Raw genomic sequence first — 19,172 nt, forward strand, 5'->3', positions numbered from 1 at the left:
GAGAGACTACTCTCGTGCAAAATGTTTCCTTTCTTTGTGTGTGTATGTGTGTGTGTGTGTGTGTGTGTGTGGCTTTTTTTTTTTTTTTTTTTTTAAATTAGGGGTGTGGAAAGATGGCTCAGTGGTTAAGAATGCTGGCTGTTCTTCTAGACGACCTGTGTTCAATCTCTAGCACTCACATGGTGGCTTACAACCATTTGTAACTCCAGTGCCAGGGGACCTCATGCCCTCGTCTGTCATCCAAGAGCACACATACACATGAGGCATATACTTGTGAGACATACACACATATACAAATGAACAACAAAAAACCAAAACAATAAACAATAACAAAAAAGCCCAAGAATAAAAATATGTTGACCAAGCTGGTCTTGAACCCAGAGATCCATCTGCCTCTCCTGCTGGGAATAAAGGCGTGTGTCACCATGCCCAGCTAAACCAACTTTTTTGAAAACAACAAAAGAGATTTTTTTTTTAAAGATATACCCAAATATGTGATTAATAATATGCTTCCAGTTCGCCTTATAAAATTATTACCCTGGAATCATCTAGTGTTTTGTTTCAGATACGAATAAACAACTTTACGTTTTTTTTAAAGTGATGTCTAATTTAGCTCAGGATGGCCTTGAACTGGATTTGTAGCCAAGGATAACCCTGAATACCTGATCCTCTTACCTCCACGCCTCCTGAATGCTGAGATTACAGGCATGGACCACAGCACCTGGTAAAGTGCTTAGGATGGAACCTAAGACTTCATGAATGCTAGACAAGGGCTCTACCAACTGGGCTACATCCTCAGCCCTGTACTGCTTCCTCACAACATACTGTCCTTTTTCACTGCCCCCAATGAGGTACAGTACTTTGACTTAGGAACTAGAAATACTAATGAACATTTTGTTTTGTTTTGTTTTTTGAGACAAGGTTTCTCTGTGGAACAGTCAGTCCTGGCTGTCCTGGAACTCACGGAGATCTACCTGCCTCTGCCACCCAAGTGCTGGGATCAAAGGTGAATGTCAACCACCACCCAGCAATAATGAACATTTTAAAAAATTATTATTCTGCTGGGCGGTGGTGGCCCACGACTTTAATCCCAGCACATGGGAGGCAGAACCAGGCGGATCTCTGTGAGTTCGAGGTCAGCCTGGTCTACAGAGCGAGATCCAGGACAGGCACCAAAGCTACACAGAGAAACCCTGTCTTGGGTTGGGGATGTAGCTCAGTGGTACAGCGCTTGCCTAGCAAGCGCCAAGGCCCTGGGTTCGACCCTCAGCTCAAAAAGAAAAGAAAAGAAACCCTGTCTCGAACAATGGGAAAAGAATTCCATGTGCACGAGGCATGAAACAGCTTTGGTCAAGCCAAGCATCAAGCATCAAGCTAGGTTCAACAAAGCGCTGCCGGCGGCTGTGCTCTTGACTGACATGTGAGTGCCAGCGGTAGGCTACCTTTCTGACTGCAGTCACGGCACTCGTCTTTTTGGTTCCAATCTGAATAAAGTCTCTGAAAACCAACTACCTCCTTCCACCCCTGGGCCGATGGAAGGGGGCAGTGTTAACACTGAACTGGAAAGAGGAGTAGAAGGCATCCCCCGCAAAGCCAAGGGCCGGGCCGGCTGGGATCTGACTTACCACGTTCTCCAAAGGCGCTGCTCCGAACACCTTAAAGACGGGGTTGGGCTTGGAGGGAGAGACGCAGAGGACGATGGCCTGCTGCCCCACGCGGGTAGTGTACTCGTCCAGTGTGGCTCTGAGCTTCCTGGACAGAGTGCAGAGGAGAGGTCACAGGGGCAACAAGTCACAGACCAAACTCACTATGAGGGGAGTCTGATCAAATGTGACCTAAAGCAGAAAGCAGAGCGAAGTACGGGATTCTGTCAGAGAAAAGTGCGGACATACCCTCTAAGCCCATCACATGAGGATGTACTGGGGCTTAGGTCTCAGGACACAGACAGGACAACTTTTAATTCACTAAGTTACACCTTTTTTTTTGAGACAGGGTCTCTCTACACAGCTCTGGCTGTCTTAGAACTCGATATGCAGACCAGGCTGGTCTCAAACTCGGAGATCTGCCTGCCTCTGCCTCCAAAGTGCTGCTATCAGAGTCACAACCAATACACCCAGCTAAGTTTCAACACCAATTATTGCTGTTTACAATTTTAAGCATGGCTGCTGAGATGTCACTTTCAGACTTATTTTGTCATCTCTATTTAATAAAGGTGGCCCAAATGACGATTTCTTTTATTGGTATAGTCATTACTCATTTCACACTGGTATATTTTATACAAAATAAGTACTTTTAAAACGCTGTGGGTCAGTGTGATGGTCTCAGTGGTAAAGGTGTCAGCCTGAGAACCTGAGTGCAATCCCAAATGGTGGAAGGAAAGAATCATCAGCAAGTTTTCTCTGGCCTTTATACATGTAACACGGCCTGTGTGTACACACATGCTCCACCATACACAAAATAATAAATGTAGGGGAAAAGTATGCTGGCTTGGGATTTATTTATTTGGATTTTCTGAGTCAGGGTCTCATTAGCTGAGGCTGGTCTTAAACTCCTGATCCTCTGCCTCTAGCCTCCAAGTGCCAGCTTTGCAGGTGCGCACAACGCCTAGCTACAGCTTTATATTTTATTGTGATGCAGATACACTGTCCTAGTTAGCTTTAACTGTCAACTTGACACAGCCTCGAGTCACTGAGAAGGTAGGTGCATTGAGGAATTTGTCCAGATCAGACTGCCCTACAGGCCATTCTGTTCATTGAGGTCCCGGCCCCTTGTGGGCAGCACTATTCCCTGGACAGGTGGTCCTGGGCTGTGTTAGAAAGCTACTTAAAGTCTAAGTGTACAAGTGGTACACCTTTAACTCCAGCACTTGGGAAACTGAGGCAGGCAGATCTTTGTGAATTCAAGGCCAACCTGGTCTACATGGTGAGCAGGCTAGCAGCATTCCTGGTTTCCCCTTCAAGTTCCTGCTCTGACTTCCCTCACTGATGAATTTAAATCACTTAAATCCTTCCTTCCCCTAAACTGCTTTTGGTCAGACTACTTTACACAGCTATAGAAAAGAAAACAGAACACAAACCCATAGTGCTTTGCAAATAAAGATGAAATGAGAGAGTCTCTTCAGTAACCCCACTTATCTGTGGAGGTCTGCCCCAAAGCAGACACCACTGGACCCCTCCCTGTAAGCTGAGACGGAATCCAACCTTTGCATGCTGTGTCTTTATCCTGTACATACATACCAATGATAAAGTTAATTGATAAGCTAGCCACAGTGAAAGATGAAAAAAAAGATGAGCCAACTATACAGACGATTATAACAGAGGCTAAAGAGACGGCTCAGTGGTGAAGAGGGCTTACTGCTCTGTCAGAGGACTTGGGTTTGATTCCTAATACACCTGTTAGGTGGCTCCCAACTGCCTGTAACTCAAGCTTCATGGAACTCACTGCCTCTGTCCTCCTAAAGTGCACATAAGCCCATGGAGGTACCCAGACCCCTCTTCTGAACTTTGTGGACACCAGGCACTGACACTGTGCGCACATACATGTAAGCAAACACTCATACAACATAAATCATGCTGCACCTTTCCTCTGAGTCACAAGTTATCCTGTGACCCAGGACCCTACATTTCATTGTACCATACAGAAAACCAGGCAGTAGTTCTTGAATGAATGGCTGAGTCACTGCCTCCAATTCTTTCTCTACTCTCCTTTGAGATAGGATCTTGTTATGTATCCCAGGCTAGCTCAAAAGTCATGACCTGCCTACCTCAGTCTCTTGAGTGCAGGAGTTATATGTGTGCTAACCATGCCTTGAACCTGTGCCAATCCTCCACCTCAGCCTCCCAAGTGCTGGGACTATAAGCATGAGCACCACACAAGCTTGCCAGCCTCCTAATGGGGCTGGGCTTTCCCACTCCTCTACTCATTCCCTCAGACTCTCCCTAGCTGCTTGTTAAAAAGAACTACCTTGACTGAGTGTGGTGGCGCACATATTTAATCCCAGCACTCGGGAGGTAGAGGCTGGTGGATCCCTGTGAGTTCGAGGCCAGCCTGGTCTATAGAGTGAGTACCAGGAAAAAAGAAAGAAAGAAAAAAAAAAGGGTAAATAATAAATAATCAATAATAAAACGACTACCTTGGCTCTTAATACTCCCTCTGCTGAAATGCTCTTTGCCTAGACATAAGCATGTGACTCTGTCAGTTCCTCCCAGCTCTGTACAAAAGCTACCTCGTCAAAAGGATTTCCAGGCCATTCTTAGAACAGAGAAACAACTATGTTCTTTGACCTCCTGACATTTTCTCTACTCTCTTTTCTCCCCACAACACTTCCTCTGATTGAAAATAGTGTATGTTGTTTTCTTTCTCCCTCTTTCAGAATATAAATTCTTTAAGGAACGTTGTTGCTCAATGTTATGCTTCCAAACGCCTAGAGTGCCACCTGGCACACAACAGGTACACAAACTTTCCCTAGATGGATTAATGTGACGCTAGATATCTTCCTTCCTTCTTTCCTCCCCCCCCCCCCTTCTTTTGAGATAGGGTCTCACTGTGGAGCTCTGGCTAATCTGTATCTCACTATGTAGACCAGACTGGCCTGGAACTCACAGAGATCCACCTGCTTCTACCTTCTAAATGCTGGGATTAAAGACGTGTGCTACCACAGCTGGTCAATGTTATACATCATATTTTCTGTATTTTCATCAATTTAATTTTATGGGAATGGTTCTAAGTCTAAACTTGCCATCAAATACTCCAATCCGGATTCTTGAGGAAGCTAGCAAAGAATGCTCTAGCCCTGCCATCTACACGGGAAGCATGTGAAGAAGAGCAAGATGGGGTAAGGCGGCCCTCACCGAAGCAAACGTGTCTGCTGTCTCTTCCGGATGGACGGGTTAGACTCAAACACATGTGGACGTTTCCGTTTCTTCCCCGTTGCCACGGCAGCGGCAGCAGCCATTCCCACAGGACCTGAAATAATAAGTGTGTGCTGAGGTTAGGCAGGAGCCTGCAAGGGTACAAGACAGAAAACAACATGTTATCAGTGAAAACAGAATGGTTCTAGTATTATCAATGTTCTTTAACATCTTTCTCATGAATCATGTAAGTTTACAATCGATCTTTTAAGAAGCAAATGGTGTACACCTTCCCGCCACACACCATCCTGAATTTCATACAATGCTGTTGCTTTAATTTGCCAGCATGCCCACACTGTTAGGCAGTGTTCTCAAAGGTCCCAGGAAATACTGCGGCATTGAGAGAAAGGCCTGGCCACACTGAAACAAGCTAAGGGCTTCACACTGCCCTTCTAGTTCCCTGGCCCTCCCTCTGCTCCAAGACTCTGCCAGTTAAGGAACTGGGAGAACCCAGTGAACAGGCTCACTCCCACCTATAAAGAACCATCTGGAAGAATACCAGCTGAGCTGGAAACTGTGCCAAGGAATGAAGACAGCAGCCGTGAGGTCCAGATGATGAGAGGATCCTGGCCAAAGAGATGAACACTTCCTCACTCCAATAAGAAAATGCTAATAAAGGCTGGTCCAGCTGTTCTGAAACTAATGCATAAAGGTCTTGGGCTTTGGGGTTGGTGGGGGATAAATGAAGGACAATTCTAAGGAACTCCTACTATTGCAGTCTTGATACTTAGGGGTTTTCAACATATCAAAGACAGGATTTCACTTTTATCCGTTCTTGCTAGCCCTATAAAAGGCTTAGATGAAAATTAAATTGCTAACATTTATATTGGCACGAATATTCTAAATGCGTGGACTGCAGTAAGCTGTTCTGTAAATCTACATGGCCTCTGCCTGCAGGCCGCTCAGTGCTAGTATGGTCTTGATGAAATGACACTCTCTAAACAACCCTCAGAGCAAGCAAATGCCAGATGACCACTTGCTTTCTATCATAAACATATGGCAGGGGATTTTTCTTTCTCTCTTTTTCCAGGGTCTTACTACATAACCCAGACTAGTCTGGAACTCAAAATGATCCTCCTGCCTCAGCTCTCTAAGTGCTGTAATTACAGGCACCATTGTACCAAGCTAGCTATAAGGGGAAAAAATATTAACTGCACTGCCCTCTCCCGTTTTATTATAAATGGCAATGTTTTAATAGAACATCTGTCTTTGAATAAAATTTTGTGTGCAAAACAGTATTAATAACTACACCCACAAAATACAGATTTCTAGAATTTCTCTCTTACACAACTGAAATCATCCCTCCCTCTCTTCCTTTCCATTTTTGAGACAAGAGTTTCATGTTGGAGAGGCTGACCTTAGAGTTAAGTAACGGAGGATGACCTTGAACTCCTGATCCTCCCTGCCAGGTATGTGCTATTTCCCATCTAATTTGCCTTCATGCCTGCCTTCTCTCCCTCCTTTCTCCCCTGCTCTGGCGCATGGTAGGCAGCATTCTGGCTTTAACTACCAAGCTCTATCCCCAGCGCTGAAATGCTCTGTTGAAAGGCAACTTCCCACACCTCCTTCCCCTCAGTCTGGCAACCATTCTACTGTGTGTTTCTCTGAAGTTGGCTATCTCAATCCCTCACATAAGTCCTTCTATGACTGGCCTATGTCTGTTAGGATAATGTCTTTAAGGTCGCTTGATGGTGTCACATATGGCAAGATTTCCCCTTTTGAAGGCCTAGGGTGTGAGTGTATGTGTTCATTTCCTCTGGCCTCTCATCCACAGAAAGACAACTAGGTTGTCTTCACATACTGGCTACTGTGTATAGGGATCAATATCTCTTTGGGATCCAATTCATTTGGTTACACAGAACTGCCATAAGATCCAGAAGGCCTACTTCTTTTTTTTTTAAGATTTATTTAGCCAGGGCGGTGGTGGCGCACGCCTTTAATCCCAGCACTCGGGAGGCAGAGCCAGGCGGATCTTTGTGAGTTCGAGGCCAGCCTGGGTTACCAAGTGAGTTCCAGGAAAGGGGCAAAGCTACAGAGAGAAACCCTGTCTCAAAAAACAAAAACAAAAAAAAAGATTTATTTATTAATTATGTATACAGTGTTCTGTCTGCACATATCCCCACAGGCCAGAAGAGGGCACCAGATCTCATGACAGATGGTTGTGAGCCACCATGTGGTTGTTGGGAATTGAACTCAGGACCTTTGGAAGAGCAAACAGTGCTCTTAACCTCTGAGCCATCTCTCCAGCCCCAGAAGGTCTACTTCTATCTTTAATGTCCTGGAGGTAACTCCACACTTCTATTTTACTTTATATTATTTTATATTACCATGTGATGTGCAAAGGACATGCTCTTGCCAATACTCATTGTCTCTGCTGACTTTGGCAACTGCTACCTTCTTAGGGGTGTGGTATCATCTCACTGTGTTTTCTGTGACACTGAATGAGAGATGTCTCTTCAAATCCTTTGACCACTTTACCTTAAAATATCAGGTTGGTGTTCTCACTGTGTTGCTATCTTATCATGAAAAACTTTAAGTGCAAAAACTTTAATAAGCAAAGCTGAAAGAATTTTAACAGTTCACCATACATATCTACTCTCTATTTGTCAATCCACGGTTTTTGGTGCACTTCAAAGTAAATTGCAAATGTCAATACAATACCCTTAAAGCTAGTTGATGGCGGTGCACACCTTTAATTCCAGCACTTGGGAGGCAGAGGCAGGCAAATCTCCGAGTTCCAGAACAGCCTGGGCTACACAGAGACACCTTATCTCAAAAAAAAACCAAAACAACAACAAAAATTATATATATATATATTATTATATATATATAAATAAAATACCAATGTCAGTTTGGGACTTTTTGCTTATGTTTGTGTGTGAGCATGTGCAGTGTGGGTGTGCACTCCACCTTTCTGAAAGCATCTCTCTCTGAACTTAGATTCTTAGATTTGGCTGAGCTGGCTAGCCAGTTAGCTTTAGGGACCCTGATTTGATCAATTTGAAAATTCAAATATAAATTCCAATGAGTGTTTTTAGAACTTGATAAACTAATCCTATTATGTAAATGTAAATACAAGGGTCAAGAGTAAGTAAAGCAATTTAGAAGATACTAACAGTGCTACTGATCTATCACATATTCCTATAGCTTGAGTTAAAGATGGTGGGGCAGCTCCTGGATAGACAAGCTCCCACAAGTGAACTACAACGACCCCGTGGCAGAAGGCAAGGGTGAGAAGAGTGGGCTGTCAAAGACATGGAGAAATCAATCGTAGCCAGGGACAGGCCATGTAGACTGGTGCTGTGAGCAAGCCCACCCGGTTAGGGAGAATGAGAGACTGGACACAGCAAACACAGGCTAGGAAGCTACAGGTGCTCCAGCACACCCAAGTGCAGAATGTGATTAGTGCTGTGGTTCGGCAATATACTCAGTAAGCCAAAATATGCCGATCTTTGTGCCTCAACTCCCCTCCTGGGAGTGTTTGTCAAGTCCACTTCTGGAAACCTCAGCACTAGGGAGGTTGAGGCAGGAGGATTGAGAGTCAGAGGCCAGCTGGTGCTACACAGGTGGCTCAGTGGTTAAGAGCACACACTCTTCTTGCAGAGGACTCAAGTTCAGCCCCACTTGTGTTCCCAGCACTTATATTAGAGTGCTCATTGGGGCTGGAGAGAGGGCTCAGAGGTTAAGAGCGCCAACTGTTCTTCCAGGTCCTGAGTTCAATTCCCAGCACCCACATGGTGGCTCACAACCATCTGTAATGAGATCTTGCGTCCTCTTCTATATACATAATGAATAAATAATCTTTACAAAAAAAAAAAAAGAGTGCACACAACTGCTTGTAACTCCAGCTTCAAGGACTCTATTGCCCTCTTCTGGCCTCTGCAGGCAATGTACTCATATGCTCCACCCACCCCATATACATAGTTAAAAATAAAATATTTCGAGAACACCATTTCAAAAAGAAAGGCCCATGAAGCAAATAGTAAGCCTTTGGTAGTTCGTGAGGAGTATTTTCTTTTCTCTTCTCTTCTTTTCTTTCTTCCTTCCTTTTTTTAATTGGTTTTTTGAGACAAGGTTTCTCTATGTAGCCTTGGCTGTCTTAGATCTCTCTCTGTAGTCCAGGCTGGCCTCAAACTCACAGAGATCTGCCTGCCTCTGCCTCCCAAGTGCTGGGATTAAAGGCGTGTGCCACCACTGCTCAGTGAGGAGTATTTTTCCAATAAAACAGTATGAAGTCAGAGTGGATTAAAACATCAGAATATATCATTTGTAGCTGGATGTAGTCATGCATTTCTTTAATCCCAGCATTCAGGAGGCAGAAGCAGGTGGACCTCTGAAGTTTGAATCCAGCTTGGTCTATGTAGTGAGTTCCAGGAGAGCCAGAGCTACATAGTTAGACTCTATCTCAAAAAACACAAACAAACAAAAAAGGATATACACTTCTGATGAAAGTATTATTTAATGAAAAATAACCTTTTCAGTTATATGTATATTTGTTTATTTGAGGACAAATCATAAAATATATTGCTATGGGACACTGTCAAAGAGTTTGGAACAGGAATTGGTGGCTCACACTTGTAATTCCAGCTGTGAAGTCTGAGACAAATATCTACAAATGGAGAAACGTTCTGATTCTGATAATAAATGCAACAAACACATTATCAACATAACTAAATCTCATAAAAATACTGAATGAAAATGTCATTATGAAACCCAATTTGTACAATGCATATATATGTTAGTAATTAAATAAAGAAGAAGAGCCCAGCCAACAGTGGTGGCGCATGCCGTTTCATCCCAGTATTTGGGGGAGGCAGAAGCAGGCAGAGCTCTGAGATCCAGGACAGCCAGGGTTACACAAAAGAAACCCTGTCTGGGGAAAAAAAAAAAAAAAAAAAAAAAAAAAACCAACCAAACAAAAAACAAACAATCAGGGTTGGGGATTTAGCTCAGTGGTAGAGCGCTTGCCTAGCAAGCACAAGGCCCTGAGTTCGGTCTTAAGCTAAAAAAAAAAGGCCTGGAGTGAACATGTTAAAACATCAAGAATGAACGCTTGACAAAGCTGGGTAGCAAGCATATGTGTCTGTCGTGTTGATCTTGATTCTTTTCTGTATTCTAATGTCAGGTTGTTTTTTAAGATTCAAGATTATATACTTGTCAGACAACTCATCAAACCTCATTCTCAAGGTAGCAATTGTTTCTACAGAACATGTGAATCTTTCTACTTCTATCCACTGCCTCAGAGAAAATAATTCAATTTTGTCTAAAATGAAGTGCCCTGGGGGTGGAAGAGGTGGCCCAGCAGTTAAGAGCACTTGTTGCTCTTCCAGAGGATCCACCATTGTCTCTAGCACCCACATGGCAGCTCACAACCATCTCTAACTCCAGTTCTAGGAGATCTAACACCTTCTTCTAACTTCTGTGTGTACCAGGCACATGTGTGGTGCACATACATAAATGCAGCAAAACACTCATAAATCTTTAAAAAAGCAAAACAAACAAAAACCACAAACAAACAAACAAACAAACAAAAACTCAAACCCCAAAACATGAAGTCCTCTGAAATTGACATTGGAGACTAATACGGAAAAAGGTTGACCATTCTGTGCATGTGTGCATGCTCGGTGCACATATGTGTGTTCCACAGATGCTAAGCACACATTGGCCAGAAGAGTAGCAACTGGACTAGGCTACCTGGCCAGCAGGCCCGGGGGTCTGCCTCTCTGACTCCACAGTGCTGGGACTCTAAGTGCAAGGCACCACGCCCAGCTTCTTACCTGGGTCCTGGGGATCAAACTCAGGTCCTCATGCTTGCTCGGCAAGCACTTTGCCGTCTCCCTAGGCCCTTAATTGGGTTTTTTTGCCCTTGAAAATCAACATGATCAAGAGCTGTTCTAGGCTGAAGAGAATTAAAAACATTTTTTGATAGGCAACAGGCAACATGGTCATTTGACTTTTCTGAGTTAGATACGATGATGCTACACACTAGTCCTCAGAAAACATTCTCTAGCAAGCAACCAATATGACAAGTTGGGGTCAATCATGAAGGGGGGGCAGTTAATGAGGCCCTCTGCCACCTGTGTGAATTCTTCTGCTCACTGGGATCACATGTGTGTGTGCCTCTACGCCCAGATGCTTCTGCAAAACTTCAGCCTGCAGAGGCCCTAAGCCCTGTGTGGTTGTCTGCTCTACCTGCTCACAAGGCTCAGCCGCAATGGCCTCCTCCTTCGCATTCTTCATCTGAAAGTCCTTGCCTTGGAAACTTCCTTCGTCAGAAATGCCCTCTTCTTGGCACTTCCCTCACTGATAACCTGCCACTGGTGGCCTGACAGCGACGTCAGAAGTAAGCTCGTATCTTATTCAAAGAATCTACACCGTGTAGTACACATAATTACAATTCCTTAGTGGCAACTCATTAGGAACTTGAAGGGCCTCTGTTTTCCCAGCGGACAGATAAAAGACTACAGTCCTTTTCTGTTCTTTTGTTGTTCTGTTTGCTGTTTGTTGTGAGATAAAGTCTCATTGTGTTGTCTAGGTTGCTCTTGAACACCTGAGATCAAGTGTTCCTCCTGCGTCAACCTCCTGAGTAGAAAGGACTCCAGGCACAGGCCATTATACCTAGCCAGTACTAGTCTTTTCTTTAGTCACGTTGGGAATGGAACCCAGGGCCTCCCTCACACATGCTAGGCAAGTGCTCAGCCCTGACCGGTCTCAGCTACCCTTGCACCATCCTCACACTACGCCAATCCAGTACGGCAGCACAGCAAAGCCATGCATCAAAAGCCTCTTCCTTCCTAGGAGAGAAGTTGGCCTGGGTTCATTATGTTAGGATGCCCTCTTCTGGGAAGTCCAAAAGTTTCACAACATATACGTTTATTGATACACTGAAACCCAGTCTTTGCACAGGCTAGCAAGTGCTCCAGTGAGCTATACCCCTGCCCTCCCTTACTTTTTAAATTCTCCTTTCCAGGAACAGCACAGTGGGTAATAAGTTATAATATGAGATTATTATATGTTTCTTCTTCACCTTAATTAAATACAGCATATAGTTTTAAAATGTAGTACTTTGGCCATTCCTGATCATTGGTTTCCTGCCCTGCATTTCCTAAATAAAACCCAAGCATGGTTCATACATGTGTCCTCACTATGGTAAATACACACTGTATACAGAATGATACAAAACACAGCCAGCTCTGGGTTAGCTGGCGTCCTGGAGACGTTAAACCCACAGATTGGGCTGAGACAAGGGTCACTAGCACTCTTGGTGCTATCTAGCAGAGGTGAGCAGAAACCATGTCCAGCACAGCACTTTAGGCCCCAGTGATGAAAAAATCATCTCCAAACACATCACAGAACATTCATTCACATTATGACCGGCATATGAAGCGAAGAACCAGGATAAACAAGACCTATCCCTAACAACAGGCGGCAACACATCCACAAGGCCCTCAGAAAGAAGAATTACCAAGTGAACTGCAGAATCATATATTACTGTGGAAATCTAAAATCATAATAGATTTCCACACAAACTGGAACTTACAGTGCAAGTCTGGGCAGGTGGAGAAACCCACTCTCATTAGAAAGTCTAGGACTGAGATGCACTGTTCTGTCTAGCATGTGAAAGCCTGGGGTTCATCCCCAGCCACTACTAGACATGTTTGTCTTACCCTTAGAAACATTAAAATCTAAATATGTCAGCCCTTACTTACATTTAATATAAACAGACATTCCAGCTAAACCCCAGAAGATTGGCAGAATGCATGAGAAAAGTCAGCCAACGCCACCACACTAGTAGGAAGTGACCCCAGAACTCAACTCTCACAGAACAGGCTAAAGTTGGAGATGCAGGCTTAAAAATTTGTGATGAAAGGCTTGGGATATAGCTCAGTGGTAGAGTACTTGCCTAGTATGTGCGAGGCCCTGGGTTTGATCCCCAGCACTGAAAAAAAAAAAATGATGAAAAGAAGTGTGAGAGTGCTGAACCCCAGGCTCTTTCAGACAGGCATGAACCCACAGATCATGGAAAGAGGAAGCTTCCGGTGCAAACCTTACCTGCAGCAGCCAGATGGGCAGTTACCTCGTCAGCTGCCGTGGAGTTGAGGATGTCCGAGTCATCATAAGAAGTGTCCTCGGGGGAGGAAGGAGAGTCTTCATCTGCGCTCAGCATGCTGTGCTCCGTGTATGTGGCTACATGGACCTGCTGCACCTGCTGGGCCACTGCATGGGCTTCTATGGTAGCCATGTGTTCAGTTTGGGTCACTCCGTGCTCCTCCATCAAGATCTACAGCTGTAAGAGAAGAGGAAGAGGAAGAAGAGGAAGGCCACTCAGTGTCCAATGTAACACAACGCTTAAACAAAGTGTTTTTTAGAGCAGAGAAACTGACAAACCTCTGATTTTACTTACTTGACTACACCAAAGTGTGGGAAATTCAAATGACATAAAATAGTAAAATATTTTTATGTGAAATCATTTTCACAGAAATTCACTATTATACAGAAACATATACACACCAAATGGGACAGCCTCCCCAAACAATAATTCAATTTGGTTGTGTTTACAAAACTGTGTTCCTGCTGGGTGGTGGTGGTGGTGGTGGTGGTGGTGGTGGTGGTGGTGGTACCCGCCTTTAATCCCAGCACTGAGGAGGTAGAGGCAGGTGGATCTTTGTGAGTTCAAGGCCAGCATGGTCTCTAGAGTGAGTAGTCCCAGGACAGCCAAGGCTACACAGAGAAACACTGTCTCAAAGAAAAGAAAAAACAAAAAGACCCAGTTTCTGTGCTCCCTGTGGCCTGAAACAGCGACTTAAGAAGGAAAGCTGGCTCTCCTACCACAGTCTCTCCTTTCTTCTCCACGAGCTCGTTATTCGTGAGGAAAAATGAAGCGAACATGTACACAGATATAAATTAAAACAGGTTTACAATGACACAATGTTTGTCTTTGTCATTTTAATATATCTAGACACTCTGACAGATTAAAACACAAAACCTACCATATTCTTTTAAAATAGCTATAGAATACTTTATTGTATAGCTGTGCCAATGAAGCAAGGCTGCTTCCAAATTTTTGCTGTTATAAACATCAGTGCAGTAAACATCATCATATATGAAATTCTGTGTATTGGTTCCTAAAATGTTTTTAAAATAGAGCTACTACATAATCTTGCAATTCAACTTCTGGTACTTACCCAGAAGAACTGAAAGTAGGGTCTCAAAGAGCTCTGTGCACACCCATGTTCATAGCAGCATTATCCACTACAGCCAAAAGGTGGAAGCTACCTAAGTGTCCATCAATGAGTGAAGCAGAAACAAAACTTGGTACAGACGAACCACATATCAGTCCACCTTAAAAAGAGAAAAAAATGCAAATTAGGAATAAAGGGGTTTTTCTCAACTTGATATAGAACATAAAAATACCTATACCCCTTTACTTAAAGATGAAAAACTATAAGGTTTCCCACTGAAATCAGGAGCAAGACAAGGATGTCTCTTCTCACTACATCTTTTCAGCATTACATTGGAACTCATAGCTTATGCAGTAAGAAAAGAAAAACAGGGGCCGGGCGATGGTGGCGCTCACCTTTAATCCCACACTCAGGAGGTAGAGCCAAGTGGAGCTCTGTGAGTTCGAGGCCAGCCTGATCTACAGAGTAAGTTCCAGGACAGGCACCAAAACTACCCAGAAAAACTCTGTCTCAAAAAACCAAAAACAACAACCAACAAACAAACAAAAAAAAGAAAAACAGAAAAGGGGGATAAAAGAAATAAGGAAAAAGGGAGGGGAAGAAAGAGAGGCGGGAGCAAAGAGGAAGAAAACCCAAGAAAGGGATCTCTGGGAAGGAAAAACAACTGTCTCTGATGGTGTGACAGTCTGCGTGAGTTTTAACAACCAGACTCCTAGATTTAACAGAAAGTAGGTTGTGAGATACAGTGGACACATAGATCAGTGTTTCCTTAGATATCAACAATGAACAAGGAGAACTTGGAATTGAACAATTTCTTATCTAGTAATGCCTCCTAAAAGGGAAATATCAAGGTATAAATCTATAAATTATGTATAAGAGCTACATGAAGGTGGAAGGAGGCAACGAAAAATGTTATGGTTTAGTTTTAGGTTTAGCGCTATCCAGTTTTAGGTGTCTGTTGGGTGTCAGGGAATATATCTCCTGTAATAAACAGGAGATGTTACAAATTATTTTCAAATTTTCATTTTTATTTCAAATAGACATGTAAAACTGTACATATTTATTATGTACAACATGATATTTGAAAGTACATATGTACCACAGAATGGTAAAAATCTAGCTAATTAAAATATGCATTGCCTCATATAGGCATCATTTTGGGAATGAAAGCATTTAACTTCAGTCAAACTGTAGTCATCATGTTGTCATCATGTTGTAGAATAAACCTCTTGAACTTACTTCCATCCTTGAAAAAAATCTGTATGAGGAAAATTACACAACTCTCATGAAGAAACCATAGGACTGAAGACAAAGAGGGTGACTGTACGCTCATGGATAGAAAGACACAATACAGCCAGGCATGGAGGCACACGCCTTTAATCCCAGCACTTGGGAGGCAGAGGCAGGCAGATCTCTGTGAGTTCGAGGCTCAGCCTGGCCTACAAAGCTATTTCTAGGACAGTCAGGACTACACTGAGAGACTCTGTCTCAAAACAAAAAATGAACAAACAAAACCAAAAAACAATTGGTCTCTTAACTCAACATTATCTTTTTAAAAGAAGTATTTAACTTTATGTGCATTGATCTAAAGGTGTCAGATCCCCTGGAACTGGAGTTACAGACAGTTGTGAACTGCCATGTGGGTGCTGGGAATTGAACCCAGGTCCTCTGGAAGAGCAGTCAGTGCTCCTAACCCCTGAGCCATCTCTCCAGCCTCAACATTATCTTTTTTTGAGACAGGGTCTCACTATGTAGCCCTGACTGGAGTGCAACTTACTAAGGTAGACCAGGCTGGCCTCAAATTCATAGACTTCATTCAAATAAAAACTTTTATCCAGGGATGAAGAGATGGCTCAGTGGTTAAGGGCACTAGATGCTCTTCCAGAGGACCCAGGTTCAGCTACAGGTACCCACAACTAGTTGTAGGCTAATAACTATAACTATGGTTACAGAGGATCGGACTCCCTCTTGTGGCCTCTGAGGATATTATACAACATACAGGCACACAAACCCACACACATTAAAACAAACAATAAACCTTTTGATCTCTGAACATATTGGGTATTAGGTAGCTATTTCTTCTGTATCAAAACTTCCCCTCCTCTAAGGCGCAGAGATGTTCCTAGGCTAATAACATTGCAGACGCTCAGGAAGTTCAGGAAACATAGATGATGCAAGAAGGCTCAGAAAGTTCCAGGGCCAAAAGCTCCCTCTCTGAGGTCATGTGACAGTAGTCATAATGGCTGAGAGCAGGAAGTTCTTCAACAAAACCACCTGCAAGTCCAGTCAGGAGTCCTAGGGACTGAATTTTCATCCACTCTAGAGTGGCTTTTCAGTGACAAAGTGATCTTTCAATTACCTGTTCTGTATGTGAATCCTCACTCACACTCCTGTGAGAAACCTCAATAAACTCACTGGCTCACCAAGCTAGACTTGGGTGGAATCATGTCTCTGGTTTATTGCTGGTGCCACACCTGGAGTGAATAGATATTTGTTTATATCTCCCCATGAAAGGTCACACAATAGTAATACAGTGTCAAGAAAATAAATCCAGAACAGGGAAAATGCATTTACCAAAAGAAAAAGGGCTATTATTCAGAATTTTTAAAATAACTAAAACTCAACAATAAGAATATAACCAACCCATTTAAAAAATGGACAAAACACCTCACTAGGAAGATACAGTATAGCAGATAAGCACATGAAAAAGTCTTGAATGTCATGTCACTATAGAACTGCACAATAAACCACAGTAATACACACCTATATAATACACAGTAATAACTATATGCCTATTGCATGGGTAGAACCCTACAAACAGCCCTTCCTTCTCTGCTGCCAGACCTCTGCATGCATGCTTGAGGGAAGGGCTTGTCCCAGTTAGCTCTGCCCTACAGCCTTAGCATCCCCACCCGGCTGAAGCTGAACTAGCCAAGAAAGGCCTAACTTCCTCCCAAAGAGGTGTGATCCTGATGGAATCACATGGTGTGGCCCAGGTCCATTGTGTGACTGGTAACAAAATCTGGAGAATCTTTAAGTCCAGAGGCCTTGCTCCTGACCTCTCTGAGGAGCTCTACCATGTGATTAAGAAAGTGATCAATGCCGGGGCGGTGGTGGCGCACACCTGTAATCCCAGCACTCGGGAGGCAGAGGCAGGTGGATCTCTGTGAGTTCAAGGCCAGCCTGGCTATAGAGTGAGTTCCAGGAAAGGTGCAAAGGTACACAGAGAAACCCTGTCTCAAAAAAACAAACAAGAGTTGGGGATTTAGCTCAGTGGTAGAGCGCTTGCCTAGCAAGCACAAGGCCCAGGGTTCGATCCTCTGCTCAAAAAACAAACAAAAAAAAAAAAAAAAAGAGAGAGAGAGAGAAAGTGGTCACTGTCCGGAAAGCATCCCAAGAAGAACAGAAAGGGTAAGGACGATAAATTCAGCCTGATTTTGATAGAGAGCAAAATTCACCAACTGGCTCGTTACTCTAAGACTAAGCAGGTCCTCCCACCCAACTGGAAATATGAGTCACCCACAGCCTCTGCTCTAGTGGCACAAATTCTCTGTGTGCATGTGCAATAAAAATCACAAAAACCCTCTATGGGCAAGTTTTTAGCAAGCACAAGGCCCTGGGTTCAATCCTCAGCTCAAAAAAAAAAAAAAAAAAATCACAAAACCCAGAAAACAAACAAACCCACAAACAGCAACAACAGTGAACTCTGTTTGCTACAGGAATGCTCACTCCTTGCTGGGTAGTCACCTTCAAAGACAATTTCTCCCAAAACTGAACAAACACTCCTACTATATGACCCCATAATTAACTCGTTGGTGTTTAGTCAGGAGCTGACAAACTCCATCTCCACCACACTCCACACACAAATGTTTATAGCAGCTTTGTTTGTGACTGCTAGAACTTGGATGCTACCAGATGTCCTTCAGTAAGTGACTGGATACCAAAGTTTTGGTCATCTGGACAATGAAATATTGTTCAGCACTAGAAAGAAATAGGCCATTGAGCTAGGCATGGTGGCACACACCTATAATCCGGCACTTAGGAGGCAGAAACAGAGCATCGCAAGTCTGAGGTCAGCGTGGTCTCCATATCAAATTCCAGATGAGCCAGACCACATAGCAGGACCCTGTCAAGGCGTGGTGGCAGGGGTGAGTTCCCAGGACATGGAAGGAGAAAAAAACCTTAAATGGATATTACTAGGTGAAAGACCATCTAAAAAGGTTACACACTGTATGATTACAACTATAGGACCTTCTAGAAAAGGCAATATTATGCAGACAGTACAAGGAGTAGGATTTCCAGGGACGGAGGGGTGAACAGGCAGAGCATAGGTGATTTTCACTAAACTGTTACTATGCAATTGTTCAAATTCATAGAATGAACTGTAAAGTAATACAGACTCTGGGTGATAATGGCATGTTAACACATACTCAAGATAAGAATCAATATACCATGGACCTACAGAATGCTGACAGAGGAAACCTCTCTATCATCTACTGAATTTTGCTGTACACTTGAAACTGTTCTATTTGAAATTAGGTTGTTCTGGTTTAGGCTTTTGCAATTTGGACCTAGACTATACTATGTGAAACTTGAAGATTCTGTACTCAGTAAAACAAGCTAGTCATGCACGCCTTTAGTCCTAGCACTCTGGAGGCAGAACCAGGTAAATTTCTGTGAGTTCGAGGCCAGCCTGGTCTACAGAATGAGATCCAGGACAGGCATCAAAACTACACAGAGAAACCTTGCCTCCAAAAGACAAAACAAACAAACAAAACAAAAACCAAGCTAGTCACAAAGACAAATACTCTCTATGAGTCCATTTGGGCTCTATTTTATTTGTGCTTCTATGTGCATGATGGGGTAAGGGTGCTACAGCCTGCCTAAAGAGATCAGGAATGTCCTATTACCCTGGGTTCTGGGGACTGAATTTAGAGGCCAGGCTTGTATGGCAAGTGCTTTCACCTGGTGAGCCACCTCTCTGGCCCTGTGGTTCATCTTTAGGAAGTAATTAGAATAGTCTACTTGCAGCTGGCAGGAGATGAGTGCAAGCAGGTGAGGCGCTGTCTCATGAGATGCA

At 43.5% G+C, this 19,172-nt stretch overlaps 1 protein-coding gene across 6 annotated transcripts in view; it reads right to left on the reverse strand.

The window, feature by feature from the left end:
• Positions 1–19,172, reverse strand: part of Nrf1 (nuclear respiratory factor 1) — a 107,428-nt gene that overhangs the window by 54,242 nt on the left and 34,014 nt on the right. For 2 of the 6 annotated variants that reach the window (XM_036180790.1, XM_036180786.1), the window contains exons 2-6: positions 14,096–14,252; positions 12,963–13,197; positions 12,814–12,849; positions 4,851–4,965; positions 1,626–1,752 (exon numbers count right to left, since the gene is read on the reverse strand). In XM_036180790.1, coding sequence (XP_036036683.1) covers positions 1,626–1,752; positions 4,851–4,965; positions 12,814–12,849; positions 12,963–13,185 — 501 coding nt within the window. In that variant the 5' untranslated portion in view covers positions 13,186–13,197; positions 14,096–14,252. Of the gene's footprint in view, positions 1–1,625; positions 1,753–4,850; positions 4,966–12,813; positions 12,850–12,962; positions 13,198–14,095; positions 14,253–14,487; positions 14,509–16,451; positions 17,233–19,172 lie in introns of those variants that run through there. The other 4 variants (XM_036180791.1, XM_036180789.1, XM_036180787.1 and 1 more) reach the window with 3 other exon arrangements.

This window comes from Onychomys torridus, chromosome 3, assembly GCF_903995425.1.
Source record: "Onychomys torridus chromosome 3, mOncTor1.1, whole genome shotgun sequence".
Lineage (NCBI taxonomy): Eukaryota > Metazoa > Chordata > Mammalia > Rodentia > Cricetidae > Onychomys > Onychomys torridus.